This window comes from Procambarus clarkii, chromosome 83 (assembly GCF_040958095.1).
Source record: "Procambarus clarkii isolate CNS0578487 chromosome 83, FALCON_Pclarkii_2.0, whole genome shotgun sequence".
NCBI lineage: Eukaryota > Metazoa > Arthropoda > Malacostraca > Decapoda > Cambaridae > Procambarus > Procambarus clarkii.
Genome location: NC_091232.1, coordinates 5,409,807 through 5,429,233, shown reverse-complemented (window position 1 = coordinate 5,429,233; position 19,427 = coordinate 5,409,807). Strand labels below are relative to the sequence as shown.

General features: G+C 44.5%; 1 protein-coding gene across 1 annotated transcript in view; it reads left to right on the top strand.

Moving 5' to 3' along the window:
* Window positions 1-19,427, top strand: part of LOC123768825 (uncharacterized) — a 75,119-nt gene that overhangs the window by 13,797 nt on the left and 41,895 nt on the right. The window contains exon 10 of the mRNA XM_045759614.2: window positions 1,656-1,804. Coding sequence (XP_045615570.1) covers window positions 1,656-1,804 — 149 coding nt within the window. The remainder of the gene's footprint in view (window positions 1-1,655; window positions 1,805-19,427) is intronic.

The following is a 19,427-nucleotide window of genomic DNA, read 5'->3' as shown; positions in this document are numbered from 1 at the left end:
CCTCAATATCCAGACACGAGACCCCTAACATCATCACACTGTAAACAAAACCACCACCAGCCCTGTGTCCTCCCTACTCCTCTTCCATAACTGTCTCATCCCTTCCTTAACTTCACTCCCCCCCCCCATCCCCCACTTCCCCCCCCCCAAGCCCTACAATCGAGCACCACCCTCCCCTCTCCCAATCCTCTTCTTGGTCCAGCCCTCCTCCACTTTCGCTCTGCCTTGAAATTGGACTAAAGTGGATTTCATTCAAGCTTTTAGAGTTAGCCGTGAGTTTGAGACAGTGTTGGGGGGGGGGGTGGGGGAGGGAGTTATGGGGGTGGGAAGATGGGTGGAGAGTCTGCAAGGTGAAGAACAGATACACAATAAGCGACAATCAGTTCGAAACATAAGCCAGAGTCTGTGTGATTGTATGTTTGAAGGATGGAACTTCACGAGTAGAGTCCCCCTTAGGATTTGTTCTTTCTTTGTGTTCTTAATGTGTCCTTAATATTTGTTTTTTGTTAATGTGTGTTCTTAATATTTGTTATATTCGTGACCAGCCAGCCTGAACAAAATATAATCCTTAAAATCAATGTTTGCAGGTGAGAAATTAAAGAGAATTATGGGAATGAAAGATGGTAGAATAACTATTTGTAGTAGTATATGAGCAAGCTGCATTAATGGTCACGAACGGGGCTACTAGAGTTTAACCCCTAGCAAATGTAAGGTCATTATGATGGGCATAGCATAATTAGAACCACTGTCGCCCAGTGGTGGCAGGCTCACGCCTCGTCATCAATTTCGACCAGGTTCGAGCCCTCGGAAGGGAGGATCGATTGAGTAACGATCATTAATTGTTCGCTCCTGTTCACCCAGCTATAATTCAGGACCTGGTTATAAATCGATTAGCGTGTGGTGCCGAAGCTAAAACTAGAAGGGTATGGCATAAGATTGAGCTAAGGGAGGGAAAAGTCTATTCATGCCAACAGGAGTCAGAAGTTGTCTACTCTTGGCATAGAGGGAATAAGAGGTAGCCACAGTGAGTGAGAGGAAATGAGAAAGGAGAGAGGCAGGCAGAGAGACTGACATATCATTCCTAGTGAGTGCATGTTTGTTTCAAAGGCGTACGACCTGCCGACAGAACCCTGCCCCTAGTGAACGCATGTTTGTTTCAGAGGCGTACGACCTGCCGACAAAACCCTGCCTCTAGTGAGTGCATATTTGTTTCAGAGGAGTACGACCTGCCGACAAAACCCTGCCTCTAGTGAGTGCATATTTGTTTCAGAGGAGTACGACCTGCCGACAGAACCCTGCCCCTAGTGAGCGCATGTTTGTTTCAGAGTAGTACGACCTGCCGACAGAACCCTGCCCCTAGTGAGTGTATGTTTGTTTCAGAGGCGTACGACCTGCCGACAGAACCCTGCCCCTAGTGAGTGTATGTTTGTTTCAGAGGCGTACGACCTGCCGACAGAACCCTGCCCCTAGTGAGTGTATGTTTGTTTCAGAGGCGTACGACCTGCCGACAGAACCCTGCCCCTAGTGAGTGTATGTTTGTTTCAGAGGCGTACGACCTGCCGACAGAACCCTGCCCCTAGTGAGTGTATGTTTGTTTCAGAGTAGTACGACCTGCCAACAGAACCCTGCCTCTAGTGAGTGCATGTTTGTTTCAGAGGAGTACGACCTGCCGACGGGACTGTTCCTGCTGGTGGGGTTCAGCAGGACGGAGGAGGCGCTCCTGAGGAACGTGACGGGCGGCTCCGCCATCGACGCCCTCATCCCGCTCCAGCTCATCTTCAGGACCATCTCTGCTGACATGGGAGTTAGTATAGGCCCGGCTAGATGCCATATTTCGATCATTACTTACATCTCATTTTATCCTTGGCCGACCACTTGGGGTGGAAGGTAGAACGACGGTCTGGCTTCATGCAGGTCGGCGTTCAATCCCCGACCGTCCAAGTGGTTGGGCATCCCTTCCCTTCATTGTATCCTTACGTAGCTCTGTGATATTGATATATCATTTCCGTACTTTTATATATATCAACATTTATCTAGTAGAGTTGTATAGTACTTTTCATTAGAATGATGTAGTATTTTTCTTACAGTTATCTACATCTGAAGGTAGTTTGACTAATATATAGTTATTTAGTAGGATTATTCGTAACCTTGCAGTAATATGCAAGTAGCTTGCATGATATGCATGCTACGGGACATCTGATGTGCCACGATGTTGTCAGTTTTGTTCTTCCGGGAGCACATCCTCTGCCCAGGTGAGCCGTGTCCGTCAGCGCAGCATAAGATGCTTACATATTATAAAAGAGTTCAGCATGGTGAGTTAGACTCACTTACCATTCGCTAATTTATTACTTTCGACACACTGCACAGGTGAGGAAATGGATACTGACCCAATGAATAAAGGTCAATAAGAATCCAGACAGGCAGATGACTGGTGAACATAGAGTCCAGTACAATAAAGACTAAAGAACCCAGAGAAACAGATGACTGCTGAACATAGAGTCCAGTGCAATAAAGACTAAAGAACCTAGAGAAACAGATGACTGCTGAACATAGAGTCCAGTGCAATAAAGACTAAAGAACCCAGAGAGACAGATGACTGCTGAACATAGAGTCCAGTACAATAAAGACTAAAGAACCCAGAGAGGCAGATGACTGCTGAACATAGAGTCCAGTACAATAAAGACTAAAGAACCCAGAGAGACAGATGACTGCTGAACATAGAGTCCAGTACAATAAAGACTAAAGAACCCAGAGAGACAGATGACTGCTGAACATAGAGTCCAGTACAATAAAGACTAAAGAACCCAGAGAGGCAGATGACTGCTGAACATAGAGTCCAGTACAATAAAGACTAAAGAACCCAGAGAGACAGATGACTGCTGAACATAGAGTCCAGTACAATAAAGACTAAAGAACCCAGAGAGACAGATGACTGCTGAACATAGAGTCCAGTGCAATAAAGACTAAAGAACCTAGAGAGACAGATGACTGCTGAACATAGAGTCCAGTACAATAAAGACTAAAGAACCCAGAGAGACAGATGACTGCTGAACATAGAGTCCAGTACAATAAAGACTAAAGAACCTAGAGAGACAGATGACTGCTGAACATAGAGTCCAGTACAATAAAGACTAAAGAACCTAGAGAAACAGATGACTGCTGAACATAGAGTCCAGTGCAATAAAGACTAAAGAACCCAGAGAGACAGATGACTGCTGAACATAGAGTCCAGTACAATAAAGACTAAAGAACCCAGAGAGACAGATGACTGCTGAACATAGAGTCCAGTGCAATAAAAACTATTAACAATAAAAGGACGATAAATCGTACTGAAGTAAAACCCTTGACTCCAGCTTCCGTGGACCCCCCTTGGCCGCTGTCAAGCTGGGGGTTTAAGGAGCGTCCCTTCCTAGAACCTCTCCCGGGCGTCTGTCAAACGTCCTCCGGCGACCATTTGAGGCGTCATGACCTTCCTGGCAAAAATATTATGTTGCGGGGGTGTGGTGTGGGGGGCGGCGCCGGTAACCTCGACAAGAGTGCCTTGGGAAATCACTGTGATAGCAGCCAACAGGTGTATTTTGTTAACAGCTTTACCTGCCCGCAAGCTCCCTCTCTCCCTCTCTCCCTCTCTCCCTCCCTCACCTACCTCCCTCACCTACCTCACTCCTCCTCCTCTCCTACCCTTCCTGCTGCTTCCTGGGGGTGGAGCCCTGGTCGAGGACCGGGCCGCGGGGACACTAAAAAGCCCCGAAATCATCTCAAGATAACCTCAAGATAACCCTTCATCCCTCCCTCCCTCCCTCCTTTCCTCTCCGGATTTAGTCATCCTGTTTCCTTCTACATGATTAGTACCTCTACCACTATCTCCGTTATCATCACTACATCACCTCCACTACCACCATTAGCATCATCAAGACCAGTAACTCATCCACCCCATACCATACCAAGCCTCACCATTATCATCACCTGTAATTAATACTATCATCACTATCTACATCTTTAGCTGGTCAGTCTCCTCATGCGCGAACCCATCATGAAGTAAATAGGCTCATCAATCTTTCAAGCGAAGTTCATCAATTCATCAAACCATGCTCATTAATTTTTCAACTCGGATTCATCAATTTTCATATCTAAAAAAAGCTGTCTCTCACTCTCTCTCTCTCTCTCTCTCTCTCTCTCTCTCTCTCTCTCTCTTTCTCTTCTCTCTTTCTCTCAATCTCTTTCTCTTACTTTAAATTTATGTATCTCTCTCATTCTATAGTTTATACAAGTTTTCTCTTTAAGTTCTATCTCTCACATTGTTTCTCTTGTAAATCTTCTTTTATCTCCGTCTGGCTCTGTTTTCCTTTCTCACCCTCTCCGGTTTTGTCTTCTAGGTCTCTCTCTCTCTTAGAATTTCTAATCTCTTGCAGTATTTCCCTCTATCGCTCAGAATTTATCCTCTATCGCTCAGAATTTCTTGAGGTTATCTTTAGATGATTTCGGGGCTTTTTAGTGTCCCCGCGGCCCGGTCCTCGACCAGGCCTCCACCCCCAGGAAGCAGCCCGTGACAGCTGACTAACTCCCAGGTACCTATTTACTGCTAGGTAATAGGGGCATTCAGGGTGAAAGAAACTTTGCCCATTTGTTTCTGCCTCGTGCGGGAATCGAACCCGCGCAACAGAATTACGAGTCCTGCACGCTATCCACCAGGCTACGAGGCCCCTTTCTCCTCTATCGCTCAGAATTTCCCCTCTATCGTCCAATATTTCCCCTCGCTCAGTCTGTATACATCTATGCCTCGGCTTGCAAAGAATAGGAAAACTCGACTACTTTGGAAATGTAGAATTTTTACTCTCTTAATAACGTTACAAGAAGTCAATTTGCGTCTGAAAGTGAGTTAATGGTGCTAAATAGAATTAGCTGGAGTAATGGATCAAGAGTGGTGTTAACGGAATGGGGGGAGGGGGGGGTGGTTGTTAATGGTTGGGGTTGGCGGTGACGGCGCTGGTTGGGGAGATTGGTGGCAGTGGTGGCAGTGGTGGCAGTGGTGGCAGTGGTGGCAGTGGTGGCAGTGGTGGCAGAGGGGGGAGGGGGTGAAAAGGCAGGTTAAGGAGAGGTGCGGTTGTAGGTAAACCTTTTTTGTGGGTAAATGCTAAATTAGATAAACTTGTAAGCAGTGTTGAAGCGTTGGTACCGGGTTGTACTCTGTTTATAATAACTTAAAATAATGAACAAATTAACACAGTTAACATTTCTAATGAGCTTATTGACCCCGAATGAGTTTAATGGTTATTACAAGTTTAATTAATGAGATATTGATACAAAGATTAATGACTATTTTGTTATTAAGTGCCAGCGTCTTACGAGCCGTTAATGTGTTGGAACTATTTCTATTACAGGTGTCTATTGGTAAAATGGATAGTCGCTCTATGACGCTGTAATGGTCAGAAATAAGGGGCATATAAGACCTTCTGATCTGTAGACTGGTGAGGGGGAAGGCAACTTATCTTTGACCTTTGACCTTTTCACCTAGCAGTAAATGGGCACGCAGGTGTTAGACAAGTGTCGTGGGTTGCATCCTGGGGAGGTTATCTTGAGGTTATCTTGAGATGATTTCGGGGCTTTAGTGTCCCCGCGACCCGGTCCTCGACCAGGCCTCCACCCCCAGGAAGCAGCCCATGACAGCTGACTAACACCCAGGTACCTATTTTACTGCTAGGTAACAGGGGCATAGGGTGAAAGACACTCTGCCCAGTGTTTCTCGCCGGCGCCTGGACTCGAACCCAGGACCACAGGATCACAAGTCCAGCGTGCTGTCCGCTCGGCCGACCGGCTCCCCTTGGTCAATAGGGATGGTCAATAGGTGACCTAGTTCATGTGATTGAATAAAAAAGGTCGGAAGTCCTTTTTTAAAATAGGAGAATACACACACAGCTAACGGAAGAAAGGGCATACACTCACAAAACCAAAGTTACACACCTGTATTGCAGGCGACGAGTCCCAGTAACGTGGCTAAAGTAAGTTGACCAGACCACACACTAGAAGGTGAAGGGACGACGACGTTTCGGTCCGTCCTGGACCATTCTCAATCGACTTGAGAATGGTCCAGGATGGACCGAAACGTCGTCGTCGTCCCTTCACTTTCTAGTGTGTGTGGTCTGGTCAACACCTGTATTGTCAAACACTAACGTCAGTTTAAACATAATTTACCAATTAAAACTTAACGACCACCTTCCATGAATAATAAATATAAAATGCTAAATAATCAAGACGGGAAAAAATGGAGATGCATGAGGCTAGTCGCAGGTGGCCATTCAGACGATGTTTACACAGTGCGAGTAAACAGCTTGGACCGGTTATTTCAGACTCTCCCACACTCTCTCTACCTCCCTCCCTCTCTACCTCCTCTCTCTCTCTCCCTCCCTCCCTCTCTACCTCCTCTCTCTCTCCCTCCCTCCCTCTCTACCTCCTCTCTCTCTCTCTCCCTCCCTCCCTCTCTACCTCCTCTCTCTCTCCCTCCCTCCGTCTCTCCCTCGCTCCCTACCTCCTCCTCCCTCTCTCTGACCTTCCGCATACTCCCATAAAAACCTTATTAAGCCAGGAGACTCAGGCACTACACTTCTTGACTTCATTTTTCTGGATTTAGTTCGTGTCCGTTGAGCTCCAGGTGTGTGCCTTCAGCCTGTGTTTTGGAGGCTCCAGGTTTGTGGCCCCTCAGCCTGTGTTGGAGGCTCCAGGTTTGTGGCCTTCAGCCTGTGTTGGAGGCTCCAGGTTTGTGGCCCTTAGCCTGTGTTGGAGGCTCCAGGTTTGTGGCCTTCAGCCTGTGTTGGAGGCTCCAGGTTTGTGGCCCTTAGCCTGTGTTGGAGGCTCCACGATTGTGGCCCTCAGCCTGTGTTGGAGGCTCCACGTTTGTGGCCCTCAGCCTGTGTTGGAGGCTCCAGGTTTGTGGCCCTCAGCCTGTGTTGGAGGCTCCAGGTTTGTGGCCCCTCAGCCTGTGTTGCAGGCTCCAGGTTTGTGGCCCTCAGCCTGTGTTGGAGGCTCCAGGTTTGTGGCCCCTCAGCCCGTGTTGGAGGCTCCAGGTTTGTGCCTTCAGCCTGTGTTGGAGGCTCCACTGTTACTACTACCCCTCACCATCACTTCTTCCCCTACCATCACTACCACCATTACTATCATTATCCTCACTATCACTACTTCTACTACCACTTCTGCTGCTATCTTCACCACCACAACTACCACCACCACAAGTGAGAGAGCTACCACTATCCTCACCACTAATACTATCACAACCACCACTCCACCAGACACAACCACCACTACCACAATCACCACCAGCCCACAACTACCATCGCTACCAATCACCCAACCATGCATAACACAATACAGCACCCACTCCTACCATTACCACCACTACCACCACCACCACTACCACCACCACCAACAACAACTACCACCACCGTTACCAGTATCACCACCTACCTCCCCCCCCCCCCCCTCCTTCCTCTTCCCCAAACACCAACCGAAACGAGCCCAAACGTTTTTAAGATTGTATACCTCTTTAAACCCCGTAATAAAACAGAGAATACCTATACATGTATATACTATGGATGTATACTCTATAAAATATATACCCTATAGAGAACCGAATGATGTATTCCATAGAGTTCCTATAAACTAATATGCTATAGCGTATCTATCTTATATATAGACTTATATACTATAAGATTGTTCTATAATTTAGGGTATATACATTAGCTTAAAAATAGCCCAGTAGAGAGTGGTGAAAGTGAGGTAGTTAATCAAGTCGAAGGAACGACATTACTTGGTCAACATCTTCGTGGGTGATTGGGTAGTTTCATCGACCTCCAGGGGGGGGGGGGCGGGAGGGTCGTTACTGTTGTGTTCTTCCTTGTTCTTCTATGTGGCTCCTTGTTCTTCCTGGGGCTCCTTGTTCTTCTTTGTGGCTCCTTGTTTTATTCTGGTGGCTCCTTGTTCTTCCTGGGGGCTCCATGTTCTTCCTGGGGGCTCCTTGTTCTTCCTGGGGGCTCCTTGTTCTTCCTGGGGGCTCCTTGTTCTTCCTGGGGGGCTCCTTATTCTTTCTAGGGGGGTTCTTGTTCTTCCTGGTGGCTCCTTATTCTTTCTGGGGGCTCCTTGTTCTTTCTGGGGGCTCCTTGTTCTTCCTAGGGGGCTCCTTGTTCTTTCTGCGGGGCTCTTTGTTCTTCCTGGGGGCTCCTTCTTCTTCCTGGGGGCTCCTTGTTCTTTCTGCGGGGCTCTTTGTTCTTCCTGGGGGCTCCTTGTTCTTCCTGGGGGCTCCTTTTTCTTCCTGGGGGCTCCATGTTCTTCCTGGGGGCTCCTTGTTCTTCTTTGTGGCTCCTTGTTCTTCCTGGGGGCTCCTTGTTCTTCCTGGGGGCTCCTTGTTCTTCCTGGGGGCTCCTTGTTCTTCCTGGGGGCTCCTTGTTCTTCCTGGGGGCTCCTTGTTCTTCCTGGGGCTCCTTATTCTTCCTGGGGGCTCCTTGTTCTTCCTGGGGGCTCCTTGTTCTTCCTGGGGGCTCCTTGTTCTTCCTGGGGGCTCCTTGTTCTTCCTGGGGGCTCCTTGTTCTTCTTCGTGGCTCCTTGTTCTTCTTTGTAGATCCTTGTTCTTCCTGGGGGCTCTTTGTTCTTCCTGGGGGCTCCTTGTTCTTCCTGGGGGCTCCTTGTTCTTCCTGGGGGCTCCTTCTTCTTCCTAGGTGGCTCTTTGTTCTTCCTGGGGGCTCCTTGTTCTTCCTGGGGGCTCCTTGTTCTTCCTGGGGCTCCTTATTCTTCTTGGGGGCTCCTTGTTCTTCCTGGGGGCTCCTTATTCTTCCTAGGGGCTCCTTGTTCTTCCTGGGGGCTCCTTGTTCTTCCTGGGGGCTCCTTGTTCTTCTTCGTGGCTCCTTGTTCTTCTTTGTAGATCCTTGTTCTTCCTGGGGGCTCTTTGTTCTTCCTGGGGGCTCCTTGTTCTTCCTGGGGGCTCCTTGTTCTTCCTGGGGGCTCCTTCTTCTTCCTAGGTGGCTCTTTGTTCTTCCTGGGGGCTCCTTGTTCTTCCTGGGGGCTCCTTGTTCTTCCTGGGGCTCCTTATTCTTCTTGGGGGCTCCTTGTTCTTCCTGGGGGCTCCTTATTCTTCCTAGGGGCTCCTTGTTCTTCCTGGGGGCTCCTTGTTCTTCCTGGTGGCTCCTTGTTCTTCCTGCGGGCTCCTTGTTCTTCCTGGGGGCTCCTTGTTCTTCCTAGGGGGCTCCTTGTTCTTCCTGGGGGCTCCTTGTTCTAAGAAATAATTGGTACCCAGAACAATCTGGGTACCCAAGTTCTGTCTGGAACAATTTGGTGACCCAAGGAGTCCCCATGGAACATTCTGGGGACCCAAGAACCCGCTGAAAGAATCTGGTGACCCAAAGATTTCCCTGAAGCAATCTGGGGACCCATAGACCCTCCTAGAACAATTAGAGGGCCCAAAGATCCTCTTTTAACAATATATGGAACCAAAGAACCCTCTTGAACAATCTGCGTACCCAAAAACGCTTTTTGTAATCATCTGAGGACCCAAGGATCCTTCTGGAACAATCTGCGGACCCAAGGACCTCTGGAACAATGTGGTAACCCAAGGACCCCTTGGAACAATCTAGCGACCCACGGACCCCCCTGGAACAATCTAGCAATCCAAGGACTCCTGGAACAATCTAGGGACCCAATTACCCATCCCCCCCTGGATAAAACTAGGGATGCAAGGACCCCCTTGAACAATGTGGTAACCCAAGGACCCCCTTGATCAATCTATGGACCCAATGACCGCCTTGATCAATCTAAGGACCCAATGACCGCCTTGATCAATCTAGGGACCCAATGACCACCTGGATCAATCTAGGGACCCAAGGAAACCCCTGGATCAATTCTAAGGTATAGTTTTGCACCTTGAAATAAAAAGTTAAAAAAACAATCAATATATCCAATAAGTTAATGAACTAATAAACCATTTAGTAAAAATACTGAAGAAATATTGGCAGGAAAGTTCGTGCCTTCAGGCCACAATTCCTGGCCACACCACCAGTCGTCAGCAGAGAACCGTCATCTCGGCGAAATCGTCATTTTTCGCAAAACTCAAAATCAAAACCAGCCATAGAATCACTTTGAAAACATTACCATTGGATTTACCAAATTCATTTACGTTTCTTTTAGTAAAGGTTTTCTTTGCTAATATTGAATATCAAAGCAATTAGAGCAATATTTAACGTGATACAGCCATCCAAAGTATGCAACAAATCATGTTCTTTTCTCAAGATATGTTAGAGTAAATTGAGTAGAAGAACATGTAATAAAAATCTAAATAAGCTTAACTATAAATGGATAATAATAAAAACAGATATACCTTTATTTCAACTTTATTAGAGATTATTTTTATTCGTCACATTTCTTCTGCACGTGAAGAAATAATTGGTACCCAGAACAATCTGGGTACCCAAGTTCTGCCTGGAACAATTTGGTGACCCAAGGAGTCCCCATGGAACATTCTGGGGACCCAAGAACCCGCTGAAAGAATCTGGTGACCCAAAGATTTCCCTGAAGCAATCTGGGGACCCATAGACCCTCCTAGAACAATTAGAGGGCCCAAAGACCCTCTTTTAACAATATATGGAACCAAAGAACCCTCTGGAACAATCTGCGTACCCAAAAACGGTTTTTGTAATCATCTGAGGACCCAAGGATCCTTCTGGAACAATCTGCGGACCCAAGGACCTCTGGAACAATGTGGTACCCCAAGGACCCCTTGGAACAATCTAGCGACCCACGGACCCCCCTGGAACAATCTAGCAATCCAAGGACTCCTGGAATAATATAGGGACCCAATTACCCTTCCCCCCCTGGATAAAACTAGGGATGCAAGGACCCCCTTGAACAATGTGGTAACCCAAGGACCCCCTTGATCAATCTAAGGACCCAATGACCGCCTTGATCAATCTAGGGACCCAATGACCACCTGGATCAATCTAGGGACCCAAGGAAACCCCTGGATCAATTCTAAGGTATAGTTTTGCACCTTGAAATAAAAAGTTAATAAATCAATCAATATATCCAATAAGTTAATGAACTAATAAACCATTTGGTAAAAATACTGAAGAAATATTGGCAGGAAAGTTCGTGCCTTCAGGCCACAATTCCTGGCCACACCACCAGTCGTCAGCAGAGAACCGTCACCTCGGCGAAATCGTCATTTTTCGCAAAACTCAAAATCAAAACCAGCCATAGAATCACTTTGAAAACATTACCATTGGATTTACCACATTCATTTACATTTCTTTTAGTAAAGGTTTTCTTTGCTAATATTGAATATCAAAGCAATTAGAGCAATATTTAACGTGATACAGCCATCCAAAGTATGCAACAAATCATGTTCTTTTCTCAAGATATGTTAGAGTAAATTGAGTAGAAGAACATGTAATAAAAATCTAAATAAGCTTAACTATAAATGGATAATAATAAAAACAGATATACCTTTATTTCAACTTTATTAGAGATTATTTTTATTCGTCACATTCCTTCTGCACGTGAAGAAATAATTGGTACCCAGAACAATCTGGGTACCCAAGTTCTGCCTGGAACAATTTGGTGACCCAAGGAGTCCCCATGGAACATTCTGGGGACCCAAGAACCCGCTGAAAGAATCTGGTGACCCAAAGATTTCCCTGAAGCAATCTGGGGACCCATAGACCCTCCTAGAACAATTAGAGGGCCCAAAGATCCTCTTTTAACAATATATGGAACCAAAGAACCCTCTTGAACAATCTGCGTACCCAAAAACGCTTTTTGTAATCATCTGAGGACCCAAGGATCCTTCTGGAACAATCTGCGGACCCAAGGACCTCTGGAACAATGTGGTAACCCAAGGACCCCTTGGAACAATCTAGCGACCCACGGACCCCCCTGGAACAATCTAGCAATCCAAGGACTCCTGGAACAATCTAGGGACCCAATTACCCATCCCCCCCTGGATAAAACTAGGGATGCAAGGACCCCCTTGAACAATGTGGTAACCCAAGGACCCCCTTGATCAATCTATGGACCCAATGACCGCCTTGATCAATCTAAGGACCCAATGACCGCCTTGATCAATCTAGGGACCCAATGACCACCTGGATCAATCTAGGGACCCAAGGAAACCCCTGAATCAATTCTAAGGTATAGTTTTGCACCTTGAAATAAAAAGTTAAAAAAACATTCAATATATCCAATAAGTTAATGAACTAATAAACCATTTAGTAAAAATACTGAAGAAATATTGGCAGGAAAGTTCGTGCCTTCAGGCCACAATTCCTGGCCACACCACCAGTCGTCAGCAGAGAACCGTCATCTCGGCGAAATCGTCATTTTTCGCAAAACTCAAAATCAAAACCAGCCATAGAATCACTTTGAAAACATTACCATTGGATTTACCACATTCATTTACGTTTCTTTTAGTAAAGGTTTTCTTTGCTAATATTGAATATCAAAGCAATTAGAGCAATATTTAACGTGATACAGCCATCCAAAGTATGCAACAAATCATGTTCTTTTCTCAAGATATGTTAGAGTAAATTGAGTAGAAGAACATGTAATAAAAATCTAAATAAGCTTAACTATAAATGGATAATAATAAAAACAGATATACCTTTATTTCAACTTTATTAGAGATTATTTTTATTCGTCACATTCCTTCTGCACGTGAAGAAATAATTGGTACCCAGAACAATCTGGGTACCCAAGTTCTGCCTGGAACAATTTGGTGACCCAAGGAGTCCCCATGGAACATTCTGGGGACCCAAGAACCCGCTGAAAGAATCTGGTGACCCAAAGATTTCCCTGAAGCAATCTGGAGACCCATAGACCCTCCTAGAACAATTAGAGGGCCCAAAGATCCTCTTTTAACAATATATGGAACCAAAGAACCCTCTTGAACAATCTGCGTACCCAAAAAACGCTTTTTGTAATCATCTGAGGACCCAAGGATCCTTCTGGAACAATCTGCGGACCCAAGGACCTCTGGAACAATGTGGTAACCCAAGGACCCCTTGGAACAATCTAGCGACCCACGGACCCCCCTGGAACAATCTAGCAATCCAAGGACTCCTGGAACAATCTAGGGACCCAATTACCCATCCCCCCCTGGATAAAACTAGGGATGCAAGGACCCCCTTGAACAATGTGGTAACCCAAGGACCCCCTTGATCAATCTATGGACCCAATGACCGCCTTGATCAATCTAAGGACCCAATGACCGCCTTGATCAATCTAGGGACCCAATGACCACCTGGATCAATCTAGGGACCCAAGGAAACCCCTGGATCAATTCTAAGGTATAGTTTTGCACCTTGAAATAAAAAGTTAAAAAAACAATCAATATATCCAATAAGTTAATGAACTAATAAACCATTTAGTAAAAATACTGAAGAAATATTGGCAGGAAAGTTCGTGCCTTCAGGCCACAATTCCTGGCCACACCACCAGTCGTCAGCAGAGAACCGTCATCTCGGCGAAATCGTCATTTTTCGCAAAACTCAAAATCAAAACCAGCCATAGAATCACTTTGAAAACATTACCATTGGATTTACCACATTCATTTACATTTCTTTTAGTAAAGGTTTTCTTTGCTAATATTGAATATCAAAGCAATTAGAGCAATATTTAACGTGATACAGCAATCCAAAGTATGCAACAAATCATGTTCTTTTCTCAAGATATTTTAGAGTAAATTGAGTAGAAGAACATGTAATAAAAATCTAAATAAGCTTAACTATAAATGGATAATAATGAAAACAGATATACCTTTATTTCAACTTTATTAGAGATTATTTTTATTCGTCACATTCCTTCTGCACGTGAAGAAATAATTGGTACCCAGAACAATCTGGGTACACAAGTTCTGCCTGGAACAATTTCGTGACCCAAGGAGTCCCCATGGAACATTCTGGGGACCCAAGAACCCGCTGAAAGAATCTGGTGACCCAAAGATTTCCCTGAAGCAATCTGGGGACCCATAGACCCTCCTAGAACAATTAGAGGGCCCAAAGATCCTCTTTTAACAATATATGGAACCAAAGAACCCTCTTGAACAATCTGCGTACCCAAAAACGCTTTTTGTAATCATCTGAGGACCCAAGGATCCTTCTGGAACAATCTGCGGACCCAAGGACCTCTGGAACAATGTGGTAACCCAAGGACCCCTTGGAACAATCTAGCGACCCACGGACCCCCCTGGAACAATCTAGCAATCCAAGGACTCCTGGAACAATCTAGGGACCCAATTACCCATCCCCCCCTGGATAAAACTAGGGATGCAAGGACCCCCTTGAACAATGTGGTAACCCAAGGACCCCCTTGATCAATCTATGGACCCAATGACCGCCTTGATCAATCTAAGGACCCAATGACCGCCTTGATCAATCTAGGGACCCAATGACCACCTGGATCAATCTAGGGACCCAAGGAAACCCCTGAATCAATTCTAAGGTATAGTTTTGCACCTTGAAATAAAAAGTTAAAAAAACAATCAATATATCCAATAAGTTAATGAACTAATAAACCATTTAGTAAAAATACTGAAGAAATATTGGCAGGAAAGTTCGTGCCTTCAGGCCACAATTCCTGGCCACACCACCAGTCGTCAGCAGAGAACCGTCATCTCGGCGAAATCGTCATTTTTCGCAAAACTCAAAATCAAAACCAGCCATAGAATCACTTTGAAAACATTACCATTGGATTTACCACATTCATTTACGTTTCTTTTAGTAAAGGTTTTCTTTGCTAATATTGAATATCAAAGCAATTAGAGCAATATTTAACGTGATACAGCCTTCCAAAGTATGCAACAAATCATGTTCTTTTCTCAAGATATGTTAGAGTAAATTGAGTAGAAGAACATGTAATAAAAATCTAAATAAGCTTAACTATAAATGGATAATAATAAAAACAGATATACCTTTATTTCAACTTTATTAGAGATTATTTTTATTCGTCACATTCCTTCTGCACGTGAAGAAATAATTGGTACCCAGAACAATCTGGGTACCCAAGTTCTGCCTGGAACAATTTGGTGACCCAAGGAGTCCCCATGGAACATTCTGGGGACCCAAGAACCCGCTGAAAGAATCTGGTGACCCAAAGATTTCCCTGAAGCAATCTGGGGACCCATAGACCCTCCTAGAACAATTAGAGGGCCCAAAGACCCTCTTTTAACAATATATGGAACCAAAGAACCCTCTGGAACAATCTGCGTACCCAAAAACGGTTTTTGTAATCATCTGAGGACCCAAGGATCCTTCTGGAACAATCTGCGGACCCAAGGACCTCTGGAACAATGTGGTACCCCAAGGACCCCTTGGAACAATCTAGCGACCCACGGACCCCCCTGGAACAATCTAGCAATCCAAGGACTCCTGGAATAATATAGGGACCCAATTACCCTTCCCCCCCTGGATAAAACTAGGGATGCAAGGACCCCCTTGAACAATGTGGTAACCCAAGGACCCCCTTGATCAATCTAAGGACCCAATGACCGCCTTGATCAATCTAGGGACCCAATGACCACCTGGATCAATCTAGGGACCCAAGGAAACCCCTGGATCAATTCTAAGGTATAGTTTTGCACCTTGAAATAAAAAGTTAATAAATCAATCAATATATCCAATAAGTTAATGAACTAATAAACCATTTGGTAAAAATACTGAAGAAATATTGGCAGGAAAGTTCGTGCCTTCAGGCCACAATTCCTGGCCACACCACCAGTCGTCAGCAGAGAACCGTCACCTCGGCGAAATCGTCATTTTTCGCAAAACTCAAAATCAAAACCAGCCATAGAATCACTTTGAAAACATTACCATTGGATTTACCACATTCATTTACATTTCTTTTAGTAAAGGTTTTCTTTGCTAATATTGAATATCAAAGCAATTAGAGCAATATTTAACGTGATACAGCCATCCAAAGTATGCAACAAATCATGTTCTTTTCTCAAGATATGTTAGAGTAAATTGAGTAGAAGAACATGTAATAAAAATCTAAATAAGCTTAACTATAAATGGATAATAATAAAAACAGATATACCTTTATTTCAACTTTATTAGAGATTATTTTTATTCGTCACATTCCTTCTGCACGTGAAGAAATAATTGGTACCCAGAACAATCTGGGTACCCAAGTTCTGCCTGGAACAATTTGGTGACCCAAGGAGTCCCCATGGAACATTCTGGGGACCCAAGAACCCGCTGAAAGAATCTGGTGACCCAAAGATTTCCCTGAAGCAATCTGGGGACCCATAGACCCTCCTAGAACAATTAGAGGGCCCAAAGATCCTCTTTTAACAATATATGGAACCAAAGAACCCTCTTGAACAATCTGCGTACCCAAAAACGCTTTTTGTAATCATCTGAGGACCCAAGGATCCTTCTGGAACAATCTGCGGACCCAAGGACCTCTGGAACAATGTGGTAACCCAAGGACCCCTTGGAACAATCTAGCGACCCACGGACCCCCCTGGAACAATCTAGCAATCCAAGGACTCCTGGAACAATCTAGGGACCCAATTACCCATCCCCCCCTGGATAAAACTAGGGATGCAAGGACCCCCTTGAACAATGTGGTAACCCAAGGACCCCCTTGATCAATCTATGGACCCAATGACCGCCTTGATCAATCTAAGGACCCAATGACCGCCTTGATCAATCTAGGGACCCAATGACCACCTGGATCAATCTAGGGACCCAAGGAAACCCCTGAATCAATTCTAAGGTATAGTTTTGCACCTTGAAATAAAAAGTTAAAAAAACATTCAATATATCCAATAAGTTAATGAACTAATAAACCATTTAGTAAAAATACTGAAGAAATATTGGCAGGAAAGTTCGTGCCTTCAGGCCACAATTCCTGGCCACACCACCAGTCGTCAGCAGAGAACCGTCATCTCGGCGAAATCGTCATTTTTCGCAAAACTCAAAATCAAAACCAGCCATAGAATCACTTTGAAAACATTACCATTGGATTTACCACATTCATTTACGTTTCTTTTAGTAAAGGTTTTCTTTGCTAATATTGAATATCAAAGCAATTAGAGCAATATTTAACGTGATACAGCCATCCAAAGTATGCAACAAATCATGTTCTTTTCTCAAGATATGTTAGAGTAAATTGAGTAGAAGAACATGTAATAAAAATCTAAATAAGCTTAACTATAAATGGATAATAATAAAAACAGATATACCTTTATTTCAACTTTATTAGAGATTATTTTTATTCGTCACATTCCTTCTGCACGTGAAGAAATAATTGGTACCCAGAACAATCTGGGTACCCAAGTTCTGCCTGGAACAATTTGGTGACCCAAGGAGTCCCCATGGAACATTCTGGGGACCCAAGAACCCGCTGAAAGAATCTGGTGACCCAAAGATTTCCCTGAAGCAATCTGGAGACCCATAGACCCTCCTAGAACAATTAGAGGGCCCAAAGATCCTCTTTTAACAATATATGGAACCAAAGAACCCTCTTGAACAATCTGCGTACCCAAAAAACGCTTTTTGTAATCATCTGAGGACCCAAGGATCCTTCTGGAACAATCTGCGGACCCAAGGACCTCTGGAACAATGTGGTAACCCAAGGACCCCTTGGAACAATCTAGCGACCCACGGACCCCCCTGGAACAATCTAGCAATCCAAGGACTCCTGGAACAATCTAGGGACCCAATTACCCATCCCCCCCTGGATAAAACTAGGGATGCAAGGACCCCCTTGAACAATGTGGTAACCCAAGGACCCCCTTGATCAATCTATGGACCCAATGACCGCCTTGATCAATCTAAGGACCCAATGACCGCCTTGATCAATCTAGGGACCCAATGACCACCTGGATCAATCTAGGGACCCAAGGAAACCCCTGGATCAATTCTAAGGTATAGTTTTGCACCTTGAAATAAAAAGTTAAAAAAACAATCAATATATCCAATAAGTTAATGAACTAATAAACCATTTAGTAAAAATACTGAAGAAATATTGGCAGGAAAGTTCGTGCCTTCAGGCCACAATTCCTGGCCACACCACCAGTCGTCAGCAGAGAACCGTCATCTCGGCGAAATCGTCATTTTTCGCAAAACTCAAAATCAAAACCAGCCATAGAATCACTTTGAAAACATTACCATTGGATTTACCACATTCATTTACATTTCTTTTAGTAAAGGTTTTCTTTGCTAATATTGAATATCAAAGCAATTAGAGCAATATTTAACGTGATACAGCAATCCAAAGTATGCAACAAATCATGTTCTTTTCTCAAGATATTTTAGAGTAAATTGAGTAGAAGAACATGTAATAAAAATCTAAATAAGCTTAACTATAAATGGATAATAATGAAAACAGATATACCTTTATTTCAACTTTATTAGAGATTATTTTTATTCGTCACATTCCTTCTGCACGTGAAGAAATAATTGGTACCCAGAACAATCTGGGTACACAAGTTCTGCCTGGAACAATTTCGTGACCCAAGGAGTCCCCATGGAACATTCTGGGGACCCAAGAACCCGCTGAAAGAATCTGGTGACCCAAAGATTTCCCTGAAGCAATCTGGGGACCCATAGACCCTCCTAGAACAATTAGAGGGCCCAAAGATCCTCTTTTAACAATATATGGAACCAAAGAACCCTCTTGAACAATCTGCGTACCCAAAAACGCTTTTTGTAATCATCTGAGGACCCAAGGATCCTTCTGGAACAATCTGCGGACCCAAGGACCTCTGGAACAATGTGGTAACCCAAGGACCCCTTGGAACAATCTAGCGACCCACGGACCCCCCTGGAACAATCTAGCAATCCAAGGACTCCTGGAACAATCTAGGGACCCAATTACCCATCCCCCCCTGGATAAAACTAGGGATGCAAGGACCCCCTTGAACAATGTGGTAACCCAAGGACCCCCTTGATCAATCTATGGACCCAATGACCGCCTTGATCAATCTAAGGACCCAATGACCGCCTTGATCAATCTAGGGACCCAATGACCACCTGGATCAATCTAGGGACCCAAGGAAACCCCTGAATCAATTCTAAGGTATAGTTTTGCACCTTGAAATAAAAAGTTAAAAAAACAATCAATATATCCAATAAGTTAATGAACTAATAAACCATTTAGTAAAAATACTGAAGAAATATTGGCAGGAAAGTTCGTGCCTTCAGGCCACAATTCCTGGCCACACCACCAGTCGTCAGCAGAGAACCGTCATCTCGGCGAAATCGTCATTTTTCGCAAAACTCAAAATCAAAACCAGCCATAGAATCACTTTGAAAACATTACCATTGGATTTACCACATTCATTTACGTTTCTTTTAGTAAAGGTTTTCTTTGCTAATATTGAATATCAAAGCAATTAGAGCAATATTTAACGTGATACAGCCTTCCAAAGTATGCAACAAATCATGTTC